The sequence below is a fragment of the Rhinolophus sinicus genome, chromosome 13, assembly GCF_057876585.1.
Source record: "Rhinolophus sinicus isolate RSI-liver-muscle chromosome 13, RSI-T2T, whole genome shotgun sequence".
Lineage (NCBI taxonomy): Eukaryota > Metazoa > Chordata > Mammalia > Chiroptera > Rhinolophidae > Rhinolophus > Rhinolophus sinicus.
Window position 1 is genome coordinate 1446407 of NC_142513.1, and position 17702 is coordinate 1464108.

The window sequence follows — 17702 nt, forward strand, 5'->3', positions numbered from 1 at the left end:
CTGGGGAGGGTCCCCAACGTCCGGGCTGCGGTGTGAGGGGACAGACCCTCTCCCAGGTTTAGGGGCTCTCAGATGAGCCTGCCGCTCTTTCCAGGGAGGTCCTGCTGCTCCTGGGGCTTCCGGCCTGGCGGTGCCCAGGTGCTTTCCCTGGACGCACCCCGCAGTTCTGCGGCCCCGGACAGGCATGTGGCTGCTCGGGCTTCGTCTTCCCTGGTGTGGATTTCAGTACTGTCTGCTGGTCTTGGTTTTGCTGCTTGGTTGCTCTGTGTCTTATGTGGGCCTCTGGGGAGATCCTAAATGTGGCTGCCCCGTTACCGTCTTTCCAGAATATATTGGTGAACTTCTTTCAAATTTTTTTTCTTTAATTTAAAATAGTTTTAAACCTGTAGTAAGTTGCAGAAATAGTACAAAGAACTCCCTTTATTCAGATTGTCATTCTGAACGTTTTGTCACATTTACTTCTGCACCCTGTCTCTCTGCGTGTGCGCATGTACACGTGTGTGCGTTTGTGTATTACATGTACATTTCACACATATATATATATGCACACATGTAATCTTTTTTTATCGGATGTCCCGTCACTCCTAAATGCTAATATTATCAGACACTCTCTGTCGTCACTGCTGCCAGTCGGGAAATCAGTGCTGATGATCCACGGCCACCAGCCGGTCCTCAGACGCGGTCACGTGCCCCAGCCGTCCCCGCAGTGTCTCTTTTCCTCTTTGGTCTGGGAACGTGTGACATCCAGTAGCATGCGTCGTTAGTCTTCCGTATGTCCCCTTCTGGGCAGTGTTCAAGAGCACGGGCCTTGTGCTCGGGGTGGCCCTCAGCCAGGTGTGTTCGGTTTGGCGGAAATACCTCAGTGTGGACGGTGCTCTGCTCTGGTCTTCACGGCGGGAGGTCAGTGTTGACCTTGCTACCGTGGGTGACCTTAACTTTGGTCACCTGGCTAAGCTGGTGTCTGCCAGGTTACTGTGCCGTGTAGTCACCGTTATTCCTTTATATTGACTCATTTAATAAGGAGATAGTCCAGGAGTATGCAGATACTCTGTTCTCATCAGACCTCCACCAGGTGCAGCACCATTCGTCGGTACCCCTGCAGTGCCCGGTGCCTGTCTGCCACCACGCCTTCTCCATTCAGTGCCTTCTGCTGTAAAGAAGAGCTGCCATTCTCCCTACTCCCTCCTTCATCCTTCCTTCCTTCCATCCATCCATCCATCCATCCATCCATCCATCATCCTTCCATCCTTCCATCCATCCATCCATCCACCCATCCATCCATCCACCCATCCAACCATCCATCCATCAGAGTGTATGGACTGGTGGATTCCTGTTGTATCCAGTGGGTTGTAATCAATACTCTCATTATTTCTAGATTTGGTCAGTGGAAGCTTCTTCAAGCTGGTTTCTATATCCTTTTGAAATGTCGCCCTCACTTTTTCAGCATTGCGTTTTTACTGGCATGAGGTGTCCAGGCACCTCTTGTCCCGCCCCTGCCCTCGCCAGCCCTGGTTTCTTTCAATGGAGGGCAGTGTTCAGAGACCAACGTCTGAGCACTGTGCATGCTGACAGCTGTGGGAGGGTCCCTGCTTCCGGGCCCCGCAGCCGTCAGACCCTGGGGTACGTGTGTGCATTGGTGTGCATGTGTGGTATGGCGTGTGACCCTGTCATGGCAAAACCCATCCTGTGTGCTGTGGCCACTCTCAGGTTCTAGTGCAGCCCCTCAGGACCTCTCCCTACTGCCTTCTTCTCCATGCTTACGGATCCCTTCTCTGGGAGAGTCTGGTTTCCATTGCTCTCAGGGTATGTGGTGTTTGGCTCAATGAAACCGATTTCCCAGCTGCTTTGGCTGCTGGGGTCCCTGTGCTAGGAGGGGAGGGCATGTGGGAAAGGCATACTGATTAATTTTTGACTTGGGTGTCAAAATATCCAGAGTGACCTGTAAGGGACGTGTGCTTCCAAACTGATGGGACATGGGCGTGGGGGAGAACGTGGGGTGGAGTGAAAGGACCAAGAGAGAACCTAATGAGACAGTGGGAAGAAGCATGTCATCAGAGACTGTCATGGGAGTCCTTTTATGCGGTGCTGGTTTTGCCTGTTTTTGAACTTGAGGGATACTCGTGTTAACATACATAATGATTAACACAAAATTCAGAATTTTAAAGTCCTCTATATGCCTTTCTTAATCAGAGATAATGCCTTTTATTTTTATTTTTTATTTTTTTTTGAGTTTAGATTTCTTTCCTTAGGGTATGTCCTTTTTAAAAACTTTCTATTTTGAACTAGTTTTAGACACACAGGAAAGTTAACGAAAATTTTAGAGAGTGTCTGTATGTCTCTCACCCAGCTTTCTCCAATATGTCATTGGTATGATACTCTTAACTGAAGAATTTGATTTCGTTTTTCAGAATTTAGTTTTTTAAATTAATAAACTTTATTTGTTAGAGCAGTTTTAAGTTCACAGCAAAAGTGAGCGGAAGGTACAGAGATTCCCCTGTTCCCCTTACCCCCTGTGCACAGCCCCCCACTGTCTGCCTCCGCACCAGATGGTGCATTTATTACAATAGATGGACCAACGTTGACACATTGTCACCCTGAGTCTACAGGTGACATTAGGGTCCCTCTCACTCGCTGTTGGACGTTCTGTGGGTTTGGACACGTGTAATGTCATGTACCCACCATTACAGTGTCACACACAGTAATTCACTGCCCTGAAAGTCCCCTGTGCTCCCCCGTCCATCCCCCCCACCCTCCGCCCCCTGGAACCCACTGGTCTTCTCTGTCTCCTTGGTTTTGTCTTTTCCAGAAGGTCGTGTAGTTGGAATCACACGGGTGCAGCCTTTTCAGATTGGCTTCTCTCGCTTAGTCATGTGCATTTAAGGTTCCTCCGTGTCTTTTCATGTCCCAACAGCTCATTTCTTGTTAGTGCTGAGTAATATTCCACTGTCTGGATGGACAGTTTGTTTATCCATCACCCACTGGAGGACATCCTGGTGGCTTCCAACTTCTGGCGATTGTGCATAAAGCTGTTGTAAACGTCCGTGTGCAGGTTTCGTGTGGACAAGCTTCCAGCTCCTTTGGGTAAATACCAAGGAGCATGATTGCTGGATCCTAGGAGTATGTTTAGCTCTGTAAGAAACTGCCAAACTGTCCTCCAAAGCGGCTGCACCGTTTGCTCTCCCCACAGTGACTGAGGGTTCCCGTGGCTCCACGTCCCCGCCGGCGTGTGGTGTCGGTGCTCTGGGTCATGGCCGTCCTGACGGGTGCAGGGCTGTCTCGTTGCCTTAATTTGCGTTTCCCTGATGCCGAGATGGGGAGCATCTCCTGTGCTTATTTGCCGTCTGTGTATCTTCTTGGGCAAGGTGTGCTCAGGTTTTTGGCCCGGTTTTAATTGGGTTGTTTGTTTTCTTACTGAGTTTTCAGAGTCCTTTGTATGGTGTGGTAACAGTCATTCATCAGATGTGTCTTCTACAAATTTTTGTCCTTGATGTTTTCCAGTTTTTCCACCAACGTCTGTTTCCCGTTGTAGGATTTTGTCTGGGGTCCCTCCCTCCTAGCATTTGGTCATCACGTCTCCTTCGTTTCTTCTGGTCTGTGACAATTCTTCAGTCTTTCCTTGGCTTTTCTATCTTGACGCTTTTGAAGAGTATAGGTTGGTTATTTGGTAAAGTTCCTTACTTTGGGCCCATGTCATGTTTCCTCATGGCTCAAGCCAGGTTACTTAATTTTGCTGGCCTGTCACAAAGTGACAGTGTCCTTCTCAGGATGTGTGTCAGGAGGCCCTGTTGCTGGGGAGACCTGAACCTGGGTTCAGGGGGCTCTGCCTGGGAGCCCCTGTTGTCCTGTGTAGTCAGCGTATGACAGATGTCCCTGTTGCTGTGCTGTGTGCCATCAGCCTTCCCCTCACAGATGGCGCCGCTGGCTTCAGGGGCGGTGTCTGTCTGGTGTCCTCCCCTGTGTGAGGAGGAAGCCTCCTGTCACGGCCCCCACCCCGCCATCGTGTATTCATTCAGTTACCTGCTCCGTGAGTGTGGACATTGATTTTATCCCATCGGCAGTGCTGTTCGTCTGGGTGCTCAGCCGGCCCAGCCCTGGTCACTGAGCTCTCCTTCAGGCCGGTGCCTGGGCCCTTTCAGCACGACCCGTCCTGTCTGGAAGATTTCGGACTTTGTCACACTGCACACCGTTCCAGGCTCGTCTTACATTTTCCTGCCATGACTGTGGAGTCAGCCCTTTACCTGAGGGGCCTGGTTCCTTTTGTGGAAGAGCCGTGTTTGGGACCAGGGTCTGGGCCCTGGGTGAGTGCATCTCCTGGGGTGTCTTGCTTCCAGCCACCCCGCCGCCAGTGTACCCCCGGGTACGTGTGCATCCCCACGTGCACACACCCGTCAGTGCTGGCCTGGTTTCTGTCCGTCTGTAACTACTGAAAACAGTGTGTGTGTCTGTAGCCCTCAGCTGGAATCCAGTCTGAGCGCACGGCCTGCCTCGTGCCTTCTGTGAGGAGGCTGGTTCTCATCCCGGCTTGTGCAGTCCCGGTGGACAGACAGGGTCTCAGAAGAGCTGAGCCCCGTGAGGAGGAGACTCTGTGGCCAGTGTGATGGCCTCCCGGGTGCAGGCCAGCCGGTCGGTGTCGCCGCCCACCTTACCTGCTGAGCCCTTCGTGCCGCCCCCTGCGGCGTGGCCGCCACTCCCTCGAGTGCAGTCCTGTTCTTTGGTCGCTGCATGTGCTCCATGTTGGATTCCCCCACATCTTAGTTGAGTTTCCTCATTAGTTTTTGGGGTGAGGCCTCGCCACAGTTCTGAGAGTCCGAGCTGTACACACACAGGGCTGTGCTGCTCCAGCTGCCGCCTCGTTTCCACTCGGCATACGTAGCCCCTTCTGTCTTCCTCGAAGGGAGTGTGATACAGGCGCCCATCTGCAGCGTGCCGTTTCCCGTCCTGCGCTCTGGAACTTACTGGGTGCGACCTCACAGAGCTCCTTCTCACTGAGTTTTCTCGGCCTTCAGCCCCACCTGTTGGCGCTACAACCGTCAGCTCGTCCTGTGCTCCGTTCCCGCTCCCTTCTCTTTGTCACATTAGTTCCACTTTGTCACAGCACAGGACGCATGTCGTTAGTCCTCTAGCTTTTCCTCACGTTCGTTGGTGTTAGGTGTATATTATAAATGCTGGTTTCCGTCCATCTTTTTGCTGCAGTTTCCCGTCGTCTCTCGCTGGATGGTGCCCAGCCTGTGGCAGAGCCCTCACAACAGCCGTGGGTGCACGGTCCCATTTGTATGTTGAAAACAGGTTTTCTTTGGCCCTGATACGGAGGACGTTTGGCTGGATGTAAAATCCTTGGTTCATGCGTCCTGTCAGTGGTTTCTTTTTAATGCTGTTCCGTGGCTGCCTTGCTTTGTAGGTTGGTTTTGAGAAGCCTGATGCCAGCTTAATTCTCCTGCCTTTATAATTCATTGATCTTTGTCTTTGAAGACTACTCGTTTGATGAGGGTTGGTTAGAGTTTATTTTTATGGGTTAATTTTCCCTGATACTCACTGGGGCCGTTTAGGTGTGTAGATTTTGTTTTGTTTCTATTTCTTGAAAGTTTTCTTGGATTGTAGTTTTTAAGTGTCAGTTCCTTTTTTTTTTTTTTTTAAAGATTTTATTGGGGAAGGGGAACAGGACTCCACTGGGGAACAGTGTGCACTTTCAGGCCTTTTTTCTAAGTCAAGTTGCTGTCCCTTCAATCCTAGCTGTGGAGGGTGCCGTTCAGCTTCAAGTTGTTCTGCTTTCAGTCTTAGTTGTGGAGGGCGCAGCTCAGCTCCAGGTCCAGTTGCCGTTGCTAGTTGCAGGGGGCACAGCCCACCATCCCTTGGGGGAGTCGAACTGGCAACCTTGTGGTTGAGAGGACGCGCTCCAACCAACTGAGCCATCTGGGAGCTCAGCGGCAGCTCAGCTCAAGGTGCTGTGTTCAATCTTAGTTGCGGGGGGCGGAGCCCACCATCCCTTGCAGGACTCGAGGAGTTGAACTGGCAACCTTGTGGTTGAGAGCCCACTGGCCCATGTGGGAATCGAACCAGCAGCCTTTGGAGTCAGGAGCATGGAGCTCCAACCGCCTGAGCCACCGGGCCGGCCCTAAGTGTCAGTTCTGATCCATTGTTTATTTTCTTCTTCAGGGACTCTGACATAGATATATTATGAGTTCTTCTTTGCTTGTCTTCCATTTCCACCATCTTTTCTCTCCAACACTTAATTTTTACCTTACCTCGTTTTCTCTTGTTTTCTGCCATTCATCAGTGCCTCTTACTGCATTTTCATTTGAGTCTGTTCTCCCCTGGGCACCGTGCAACTGATTAATTTCTTAGGTAATTTTGTCTTTTTTTCCATTTTTTCCTTGCTGTCGATTGTCATTTCCTTCTGTTTTTAAATCTGTTTCTTGTCTAATTTTTGAGATTTTGATTCAAGGTGATTTTTAGATGCTCAAATGCTTAAGTATATTTTTGTTGTTGAAAGTGTCATCTAACAGTTTTCGTTTTTGCAGGCTGTTTATCTCTGATACACGTGGAATTTCATTTTCCGATTTTTGCAGTGGTGCTTTATGGATTTGCTAATCTCTTGTTCATTTCACAAGAGTCACGGTCTGATGGCGCCCTCTTCTGACAGCATCGCGAAGGCTGCCCTACTTGGCAGGTGTTTTGTTTGTTTTGGTTGTAGAGAGGAGTCATGTGTCCTGATGCTGAGCTTGTTTTAGGCCTCCCCTTCCGTCTCCTGCACTTAAGCCCCCACCCCCCAAGTCTGTGCCCTTGGACCCATTTTAGGATTGGGCACATGGGGTGGGCCCCGCCTTTCTGGTGATGGTTTTGGGACCGTAGCCCTACTCTTTGCATCCTCCATCTTTGCTGGGTGGTCTGAGGTGCAGTGAGACCCCGTTGGGGACACCAATTCTTGTCTCCCTCGGGGTCCTGTTGAGGCTTGGGCGTCCCCAAGTTCACAGGACGCTGATAGAGCATTGTCTGTGCAGGTCTGGGTTTCCCTCTTGTTCATTGTTTTGGGGAGATGGTGAGAGATCTTGGGGTAAGCGGCAACCATGGTGTCTTCACCTTCTGCGAGCAGTGGTCACTCTTTCAAGCTGATTACCCGAGTATCTGTGTCACAGCTGCTGTTCTTCGAAGTGTCCTGATTGCCCGTCCTGGCGTGTGTTCCGTTTCATGACAGTGAGGACAGAGAGATGGGGCACAGACCAGTGAGGGAACCATGGCGTCGTAGGGGGGCAGGTGAGCCGGTCGGGCCTCTGGCGTTCTGACCCAAAGTGAACCCCGGATGCTTCTCACCTGTGTACCCTTTGCAGCGCCCTGGGCCGCTGGTGGGTATCGTGCTCTCAGCGTTGTGGGACGGGGCTCCTGGGGCACAGAGGTGAAGTCAAGGTCTCCATGGCCCACGGTGGCCCCAGGGGACGTTCTCAGTCACTTTGGCGGGCACCCATGGGAAGTGGGCACATGCAGGAGGCTCTCCGCGGACATGAGGGTGCCTGGCTCTGTGCACTGTGGGCCCATAGGCAGTTGGGATTGGACAGAGGGCGGTTTCTTCCATTTGTTTATTTGTTGGCCGTCACGTTGGCACTGGAAAGACTGCCTTGGGAAGAGCAGCTCCTTTTGTCCACCCTTCCGCCAGCCCTGTGAGGGCACATGAGCACTCGTAGCGCCCTCTTCGGAGGACACTGCTTGGGGACAGTGTACAGGACATGTGCAGGGTCACTGAAGCAGCCCCAGTGCCTGCAGACAGGCGCAACAGGACCAGCCCTCTGAGCGTGCATGTTGTCGGTGCTGGAGTCCCTCCCAGGACTGCTGTCTGCGTTGCCCGCCGAGCTGTCTGTTGTCTGGGTCACTGCGGGGGTTGTTTGGCTGCCATGGGCAGAGCATACTGCCACCCTGGCCCAGGCCTCTGCCTCACGTTCCCCCATGGGGCTCTGAAACTAGACCAGGTTCCCCACCTGCAGGCTCGGAGCCAGAACCCCACCAGCAGCAGCACCAGAGACCCTGGACGGAAGTCAGGGAGCATGTGCCCTCTTTTGGGGAGAAATGGAGAAAACAGCACCTACCCCATGTCATGAGAAGAAAGTTGAGCCTCCAGCAGGATATCTTGGAGCACAGACTTTCATGCAAGTCCAGAGAACCATGAGAAGTGCTGGTTTCTTGTGGGCCTGTGGCATTGCCGTTGACCTTGAGACCCTCAGAGGGAAGGAGCTGGGTTGTGCTGCCCAGGCCGGGAGGCGCTGGCCGCCCTCACCCGCCCTGCGGACGCTTGCCCATCAGGACTTTGGCACCAGTTTTGAGATCTAAAAAATGTTGCATCGAAGTAATTATTTGTTTTGATGTCGAAGTTTAATTGACTCACAAGATTATATTAGTTTGAGGCATACAGCAGTGGTGCGATTGCTGCATACACTGCGAAGGGATCACACAACGAGTCTCGTCCCCTCCTGTCACTGTGCAGTCATTGTGGCATCACTGACAGTTGTCTATGCTGTCGCCACACCCCTGTGGCTGGCTGACTGCAGCACTGGAAGTTTGCACCCCTAACCCCCTGCACCCGTTCCATCCATCCCCCCTTCCCTCCCGCTTCCCTCTGGGAACCACCAGTTGGTTCTGTGTCTATGAGTCTATTGTGTTTGTTCATCTGTTTTGTTGTTAGAAAATACCGTTTGATTTCTGACCTTCACCCTTTAACCTGCGTGCCTCTCCCTTGTCCCAGCTGATGAGGCCCTTGAACCATTTTGAAAGTAGAAACATCAGGTACGGTGCAGAACCGAGAGAGAGTGGCAGTGGTGTTGGATCTGTCACTTGGGCAGAGCCGTTCTTGCTCTGAGCTCCAAGGTCAGGGTGGCCCCGTCCGTGGGCCCCCCGACTTTCCTTCCAGAGCTGCCTGCTGCCTTCCAGGCTTCCCTGGGTTCTGGGGTCCAGATCCAGATCCGCAGGCCCCTGGGAGAGATGCCAGCCCTTCTGTTGGGCTGTGCTGGCGGGGTGGGTCCGTGTCCTTCTCTAAAGCGCTTGTTTTCATCAGTCTTTTTAGGGGTGCAGTTTTTCTCTTATGCAAGATGCTCCTTTAGGGCTGTTGTGGAGATTCAGGGAGAACCGCCGAGAAAGGCCAAGTAGTTGTTTCAAACAAGGAAAAGTAGACGTCGGATGGCCGTGGAGGCGGCTAGGGGTTCGGAGGGGGTGCACAGAAAGTTATCAGTGGAAGAGGAGACTCAGCGGATGGGTCTGGGAAGGGGCCCAGGTGGAGGCCGGGAGTGCGGCCTCGCCTGCCACCTGCTGGCCGCTCTCAGCACTGCGGCTCGTGCCTTAGTACTCCCACCTTCTTACGTAATCCTTGAGAAATGCTGTAAAAATACCACTGTGATTTTTGCACTTGAAATATACATGAGCAACTTTAACCATCAGAACACAGACACTTAGTTTTCACTCCGAACGAAAAACAAGAGCCGTCCAGTTGGGAGTTGTGTGGTTTGTGCCCCGGAATGTCCGATGGAGATGCTGACCGGTTGAGACCACAGGGTGCTGCTGCTGCTGACACGACGAGACTCCTCCAGGAAGACCAGCCCGAAACTCTGTCTCAACGAGCAGGCAGGCGGCAGAGACTCAGCCACGATGACGAATCCCCAGGGGGCCGATCCAGCCGGGTACCTGAGCCCTGAGCCCAGCTGCTGCCTCAGCCGGAGACAGCAGTGCCTTGGCTCAGACCAGCAGGGAGTCCCCTCTGGGCCACGGATGACCGTGGTGACCACGGAGTGCCGCGGCCCAACCAGCTGACCACCAGCCTGTCCCGTCCAGGAAGTTAGACCTTGTGCCGTTGGGAGTGTGCCTCTGTCAGCGAAATGGGGATGACACAGCTGGCCCCAGGCGTGCCTGGGCCTCGCCTCAGCCCCGGACATGTGGAGGTGGGGACACCTGCTACAAGCCCGGGAGCCGTCCGCCATCCCCTTGGGGCAGCAGCCTCACCTCTTCCTTCCTCAGTGCAGGGGCCAGAGTCTGAGCTCTGGGGAATTGCGAGGGTTGGTGTTCTGAGTGTGGAGTTCGCCGTGGGGTCCGTGCCCCTGCTGTCGCCCTGCCCCGTTAGGGACTCGTAAAGCACTGCAGCTCAAGGCATAGGCCTCAGGAAGGAGCCCATCCCAAGCCTGGCTTCCTCCAGAATGGGGTTCCTTAGGACACTGTAGGGGAGACGCAAGTTGCCCCGAGGCGTGCCGTCCTTCGGCCAGCTCCTGGCCCTGCCCCTTCCTTCCAGCGCCGTGGGTCCTGCCCACCCCTGCGCACCACTAACTCGGCTGTCTTCTCCTTTCTCATCAGCAGGGGTCGGGCCCGGGCTCGGCGGTCCCAGGCAGCTCCGGCGTCGGAACCCCCAGACAGTTCACGCGACAAAGGATCACGCGGGTCAACCTCAGGGACCTCATATTTTGTTTAGAAAATGAACGCGAGACAAGCCATTCACTGTTGCTCTACAAAGCGTTCCTTAAGTAGCACAGGACGGGCGGCACCTCGGAGGGAGACGCCTGGGGACGTTTTTATATATTTGCAGATTACGCCTTTTTGTAACAAGCAAATGGGATATTGTTTAAAAAACAGCCACCTCTTTGCAACGGAACAGTTTTATATTCCTGTTTCTAAGTCAGCTCTTCAGTGCGGAAGCAAACTCGTTTCTGTAACAGAATTCAGAAGCCCGTGGACTCTTAAAGGACAATGAAATCCTAACTCATCTTTGATTGAGTGGCCTTCTTGCCAAACAAGCCATATATAAAAACTGATGGAATCGTTTAGCAAATAATTAGCCGCCCTCTGTCACCTCGTAGCGGTCTTTACATTACTTGTGCATTTGGTTTAGTTCAACCCCACTTACTACATAGGTGTGTGTCTGCAGCCAATGACCTCATTTCATTTATTTTATTTTTATATTAGTCAGTTGGCAAAGCAAACTGATTTTTTAGACTATTTATCTTTCCCCCCTCCTCCCCCTCCGCTCAGAATTCTCGAGGAACACACAATTCATCTAAACGCCCCTCCTCGGAGTTCAGTCACTTTTTCTGGTTAGTGGAGCCCAGTGCTGGCGGCCCCTCTGAATGTGTGGTCAGCATCTGTACAAATGCATTTTATTTGCTATAGTTTGTAAAGCTGTAAAGTTAAAAGAAATGAAAACCTTTTCAGCATAAATATATTTTACTTGCACTGTGTTTTTTAGCTAAAAGTGAAAGCTTAGATGAAATAAAATCAAAGTTGAGAAGAATCATCAAAAGAATGTTTCTCAGTGTGAATCAAGTGTTGAAAAATGGTTGGTGTATTTTGTCGGTAATTGTACATAATTTTTGGCACATAACATAAAAATGGCTACGTAAACTAGAATTATTTTGCTAAGAGACTGTACGCGCGCTGTGGGCCAACTTTACAGATGTCCAGAGCAAAGCCCCTTCTTTGTACCTATTTTTTTATTACAAATATACTAATTGGTTCTTTATATTTTCAGAGGTTATTGTATTAAATTGTCTATTGATAGTACTTTTATGACTGTAAATACTTTGGCTTCCCCCGTGTGAACCCTCACATTAGACTTTGATTCGCGCGCGTGCGAATGGAATGCTGACCAGTATTTTTTATCAACACCTGAGAACTGTTACGCCTTTTATTTTGTCTTTTAGGAAATCCCTGTCTTTCCATTTTTTCATGTAAATTTTGCACAGTTACTTGTTCATATGTAAATATTTTACTTTCAAAAATGAAGTTTTTAATTGCTATTGTTTTATATAGGGTTGAAAGAAAATTAACTCCTTTATTAAAAACAAATTTATCTGTATTTGTTTTGCCTGTTTTTCCCAGTTTTCCAGTTTTAGATTCTGCTGCCAGAGACTCAGCTCTGGTTCTGCCGAGGTGTTTATGTAGGAGCCGCTTGTTAGAATCAGTGTCTAAAACCCACCTCACCTCCAAGGGCAGGACGTGCTCGCCGCAGAGCCAGGCCTGCTGTGGCGAGTCCCGGGGCTGCACGCGGAGCACGTGCCTCGTGTGCTCTCGCGGTCTGAGTCACCGCTGCTCTCCCTGGCTGGGGCTACCCCACCTGGGACACAGATGGACCGACCTGTGCTGTGGACGCCGGGGCTTCTGTACGTGCCGATGAGCTAGGGCACCGCAGGGAGAGGCCAGGTAAGGCCCTGGGGTGGATCCTGGGGGGGTCCACACACACCTGTACCCCGTGACCCTGGGTGGGGACTAGATTGCTTAGCCCTGATGTGGCCCCACGCTGACGGAGAAAGGTGGGGTCTCCAGGAGGCCCACACCTCGCCCGTCTGTGAGTGTTCGGGGTGGCCTGGGTGGACCGCAGCTCCTGAGGGGCCCCACTCAGGCTCAGCCCCCGAAATTCACAGCCGCAGTTTCTCAGGTGCCATCAATAGCCCGTTGTTGGTGTAATAGGAGTTGGTGTCGACTTTTCACATTAATTGTAACGAGTCTGATGGAGCCGCAGCAATGTGGGGTTTATTGACAGGTTACACTGGGAAACCCAGCTTTCATTATGGTGCCTGGTGGTTGGTGTCCCAGGGCTGCTGCAACTGAGCACCACAGAGGCACTTAGACAGCTGGTATGTATCCTCTGTCAGTGCTGGAGGCCAAAGTCCAAGGTGTCTCAGGGTCACGTCCCTCCAGGGCCCGCCCCCAGCTTCTGCTGGTTTGCCGGCGTCTTGGACGGTCTTCGGCTTGTGGAAGCATCGTCCTTTCACCTTCATGAGGTGCTGTCTCTGTGCACGTATGTCTGTGTGCCTGTATCGCTCCTTTTTATAGGATGCCAGTCGTATTGGATCAGGGTCCAACCAGTGACCTCTGTTAACTTGACCTCTGTACAGACCCTCTTTCCAAATAAGGTCCCATGGTGGTTCTGGGGGTTGAGACTCCCACACATATTTTGGGGTGGGGGCACAATGCAACCCTAACACCTGTGATGGTGGATGATGAAAGAAACTAAATCCGAATACTTAGAGCCGGACAGGAAGTCCTGGAAGCACGATTTGCAGTCTTCTCTCGGCGTGATTTATTCATGAGGTCATGCTTGTACTTTCTAAGCATGACTAATGCCTTGTTCTCACTGCGTCCTTGGCTTCAGATAAGTCAGGTCAGCCAGGAAAGAGCACTTGTACTTGGATTTCTGCAGGTGTCATTGATTTAATTTCAGCCTCTCTGCATGTCCCCCTGGGTCCAGTGACCTGCCGAGGACAGTCGCAGCCAAGGCCCAGCTTGGACGCTGACAGAAGCCTGCGCAGGCTCGAGGTACAGGTTTGTCGGTTGTTTTCCCTCATGAGACCCTTGGTGCTGTTTACTGTCCCTCCACAGCGTGTCACTGGTCGTCCTGAGTCTGATTTGGATACTGACAGGGGCTTGGAGGTGGAGGGCAGTGATACCAGTCCAGCTGTTGGGGACAGGCCAGGAACACGACAGGGACATCTGCTCTCACCACCTCTGTCCCCCTCGTGCTGCGGGTCCAGTTGGGCACAAACATGAGAAAAAGGCAGAAGGTTTGGGAGGAAGGAGGTGAAGGAAGAATTCCCAGGTGGCACAGCCGTGCACACAGAAGATCTGAAAGAATCTACAGACATGTCACTGAAACTGAGGTGTGACTTTCATAAGGTCGCAGATCAGGGTCCCTAGTCAATTGTAACTGGATCGTCCGCCACAAACAGCTAGAAAGTGAAAGCTGATCGCTAACCCTACCCCCACATCGTCGGACTAGCTAGGGACACGTGTAATGACAGGTAAGATCCTTACACAGAAATTAAAGAAACTAGAAGACTAAGTGGAGAAATATGCATGGAGTGGACTCGGTGTTGTGGCGACAGCATTCTGCCCAAATGACCCTGTCTGTTCCAACGTGAACCCCAGCAGGATTTTCATAGAAATTGACCATCTAATTCCCAAAGTTCATGTGAACTGCAGGGTACCTGGAATAGCCCAGGCCACCTAGAACAGAACTGGGGTCCACATGCCCAACTTTCCAGACATGCTGCATGAATCAGGCCCGTGCGGTGTGACACGAGGCCACACGTGACCGGTGAATAAAGTGCAGAGTCCAGAACTGGATCCATAGGTGTGTCACCAGGTTTTGACAGGGACACCAGCAATGAAGAAAGGGTTGCGTGTGCGGCCGGGGGCCCTCTGGGTGGTGGACCCGGCCTTCCATCCACACAGATGCATTTGAGATGGATCGTCGGCCTGAATGGAAGCTACAACCAGAAAGTTTCTAGGAGGAAACTTCGGAGATGTTCATGACCTTGGAGTGAGTAGGGGTTTCTAAGGACAAAGAAGGCACAAACCATAAAGAAAAGAATCGGTAAATTGGACTTTCAAATGACAAGCAGGCTCATTAGAAGAAAACCCTCATCAAAGTGCAAGAGCAAGCCACAGACTCGGAGAGACGATGGGCAATTTGTACCCCTGACCAAGGACTCGTGTCCAGAGTAGGGAAAGAAAGCCACAACTCAGTAGTAAAAAGGCAGCTTGTTAAAAATCTGCACACACGAATGGGCACTTGGTGAGAGCTCCAGGTGGCCAGTGAGCAGAAATGGGCTCCTGGGTATTGGCCACCAGAGAAACGCAAATTAACAGCACGTGGGCCCACCACACGCCCAGCATGTTGCTTCAGATTAAAAGGTCGACAGTGTCAAGTGGAGGTGACATGGGGCCACCGGGACTCTCGTGCGTGGCCAGATGGTGTGTAACATGGCGTAGCCACGCAGGCAAACCTCACGCTCTTGCACAGTCACAGTGCACTTGCCCTGGGCCACCCCTGCAGTCCACTCGGGGGGAGACTTTTGTCTACAAAGAGACTGTCCGAGGATGTCCACGGGGGCCTGTTCATTGGTGGAGTAAAGTGGAACCAACCCATGTGTGCCCACAGCGCGTGCACACAGGCCACTGTGTGTGTATTCAGCTGACCACCTCCAGGAGTGAAAAGGCCGGGACCACTGGTGCATTTGTGTAGACGGCTGTCCAAACAGCTACGCCGAAAGAAGCTCACACATGTCCCACAACCTCTGGTTCCATCGCAGGAAGCTCAAGAACAGACACAGCTCGAGTGGTGGTGGCAGGCAGAGCGAGGCTGCCCATGGTGGGGAGGCTGGCAGGAGGGCCACCAGGGCGGTGGGCACACCTGTGCACAGATGGGAAGGTTAGGCCAACAGGTAAGATCTGAGCACTTGAATGCATGTGAAGTGCACCTCAACAAGTGTGCCCCCAGCATGGGGGACTCTAGAGTGAGACCCCCCAGGGTGTGACCTCTGATTCACCTGGGCAGGTAACCCGGCCCCCGCCTCAGTGATCAGGTGCCAGTGCAGGAGGCGGGACTGTTGGGAAGGCGTTCTACACAGGTGACAACTTGTGATCTGTTATTACTACAAAGCTCGTGATTGTCCAGTCACTAGTTACCTGGTGAATGAACTCGTTTTTCCTTCTCTCACACTGTGATCTCCAGATGTATGTTTTATCTATCAAAGTAGGTTCCCCTAGCCTCCCCCCAGCCCTGCCCCAGGTCCCTGGCCGGTGCGAAGCCCAGACCCTGCCCACCTGAGCTGTGGCTGCAAGGCACACGTCTGGTGTCATGTCCCGTCTGTCTAAGCAACTTTGGGGACTCACTTGAGGCCCTTTGATCCTCAGTGCCTCGCACGCAGCCAGCACGCAGCCAGCACGCAGCCAGGGTGTGCTCTCATGAAAGAGGTTATACAGGTGGAAAGACCCAGCCCACAGGCAGCCTTTCCAAGCCCACCGACCCCAGTGCCCGGAGCACTGGCTGCACCTGGGACCCGCTCACCCAAGGGGACATACCCTGTTTCCTTAAGAGACTTGCTGGGGAGACAAGTCACACTTATAGTTCCAAATGGACCTACGTCGCTTGTTGAGCCTGCTTTGCGAGGCTCTGAGTTCTAACTGCCAGAGTTTCTACCTTTTTTTTAGAAGAATTGGCATGCACACATTTGTTTCTTTCTAAACTTATTCTGCAAGTGCCAATGCGTGTATTTGTAGCATGCAGGGCGCCTTGCCAGGGGCCAGAGGGCGTGGGAGGGCGCAGTCCCCAGACGGCTTGGGCTGGAAGTACCAGGAGCCCCCTGGAGGCTGCGGTGGCTGGAGGGGCCGCAGGAGGCCCTCGTCTGGGCACAGGTGGTGATGGGCGCATCCCCGGAGGGACATGGGAGCAACTTCCTGTGCTTGTCTGGAATGAAAAGCCCAGTGAGATGCCGGCACGTGCCGTCAGAATGGCCCAGACGCAGAGGGTGGGGACACGGGAGCTCCGGACAGGCTGTCTGTCGGACACCCAGCCCTTGGCAGTGAAACGCGCAGCACCGCACCCACACCCACACCCTCATCCTCGCCGCCGCTGCGCTGCTGGGTCCTCAGGAGAAGCAAAGGCACGTGCAGGAGTGTTCATGGCAGCTTTGTTTGAAATGGCGAAGAAACGGAGAAACCCGGGTCGTCTGTGGGCAGGGGAGGGGTGAGCTGTGGCCTCACGATGCTGGTGAGAAGAGACGCGGCCCCACCGCGAGTCCGGGGCGAGCCTGGCCCGCCAGCGCCACCGCGCGGATGGAGGCATCGTGCAGTGCCGGGTCGTCGCGTGGTCCGCCAGCCCAGCGAGGCTGCCTGGGGTCGGGGCGGGAGGCCTCTGGGTGCTGGACCGCGCGTTGGCCTTGATTGTGGCGATGGTTTCACAGGGGTGTGCAAATGTCAGAACTTTTCAAATAGTGCACTGTAAATTGTGCAATTTATTGTACATCAAAAATATCTCAATAAAGATGCAAAAATAAGTGAATAAGAATTAAAAAACAAAGCTGTGTTAGTGCAGAGCCAGGCTTGGGCGGGATGTGCCAGGAGGAAGGCTCAGGCGGGGGTGGCAGTGGGGCAGGAGGGACGTGGCCACAGTCCTGGCGCTGGAGCAGGGCTGAGGTGGGGTGAGGGGGAGGCCACAGCACGGGATGGAAGGGCGGTGCCTGGGCTGCAAGGGACGGCCAAGGAGTCCCAGTGTGTCCTGGGAGTGACAGCCTGGCCGCACAGGGTGGGACAGCGTTAATCAGGCTGGGGACAAGGGGTACCAGAGAAGTGGGAGGGAACCCCGGGCAGTGGCTGCAGGGGGAAGCCAGGGCCCCTGCAGGTTCGGGCTGGAATCAGCACCTGGGTGAGGAGCCAGTGAGAAGTGAGGCTGGGCGTGCAGGGCGAGCAGAAGAGGGAGAAAGGGGTGCAGGCAGGGGTGCAGGCGCTCATAGAGAGGAGTTTACGTGTTGGAGGCTCGTGGGATGGCAGCTCCTCTGCCTGGGGGACCCCCTGGCTGCTCCTCGAGGGCCTGGCTGGCACAGGCCGAGTGAGGAGTGTTGGTGGTGTTGGGGCGCCTGACCCGATTTGCCTGCAGACCAGCGCTGAGCCTCTCGGAGGCCTTGGGGCAGTGGTGACAAGACTGTCACTTGTGGATTCAACCAGGCCTGCAGCTCCAGTTCAGCCCAAGAACTGGCTTCTGGGAATTTGGGGAGGACGGAAGACCCCCGACATTGCAGACCACACCCTGGAAAGAGAACCTGTCCACGCCCCCACCCCCCACCCTGGCAGTCCCTCCTGCTCTTCCCAGGGCGGGTTCAGCTGGGGCCCCACCAGGGACGGAGGGGCGGGGCTACTCCTGGCGGTGGGGGAGGGGGGAAGAGGGAGGTGTGGGTGGCAGGTCT

At 53.3% G+C, this 17702-nt stretch overlaps 1 protein-coding gene across 8 annotated transcripts in view; it reads left to right on the plus strand.

The window, feature by feature from the left end:
• Nucleotides 1-11815, plus strand: part of TAF4 (TATA-box binding protein associated factor 4) — a 62860-nt gene extending 51045 nt beyond the window's left edge. For 3 of the 8 annotated variants that reach the window (XM_088789043.1, XM_088789044.1, XM_074318206.2), the window contains one exon: nucleotides 10324-11815. In XM_088789043.1, coding sequence (XP_088645169.1) covers nucleotides 10324-10491 — 168 coding nt within the window. In that variant the 3' untranslated portion in view covers nucleotides 10492-11815. Of the gene's footprint in view, nucleotides 1-1375; nucleotides 9915-10320 lie in introns of all 8 variants that reach the window. The other 5 variants (XR_016018132.1, XR_016018134.1, XR_016018135.1 and 2 more) reach the window with 4 other exon arrangements.
• The last annotated feature ends 5887 nt before the right edge of the window (nucleotides 11816-17702 follow it).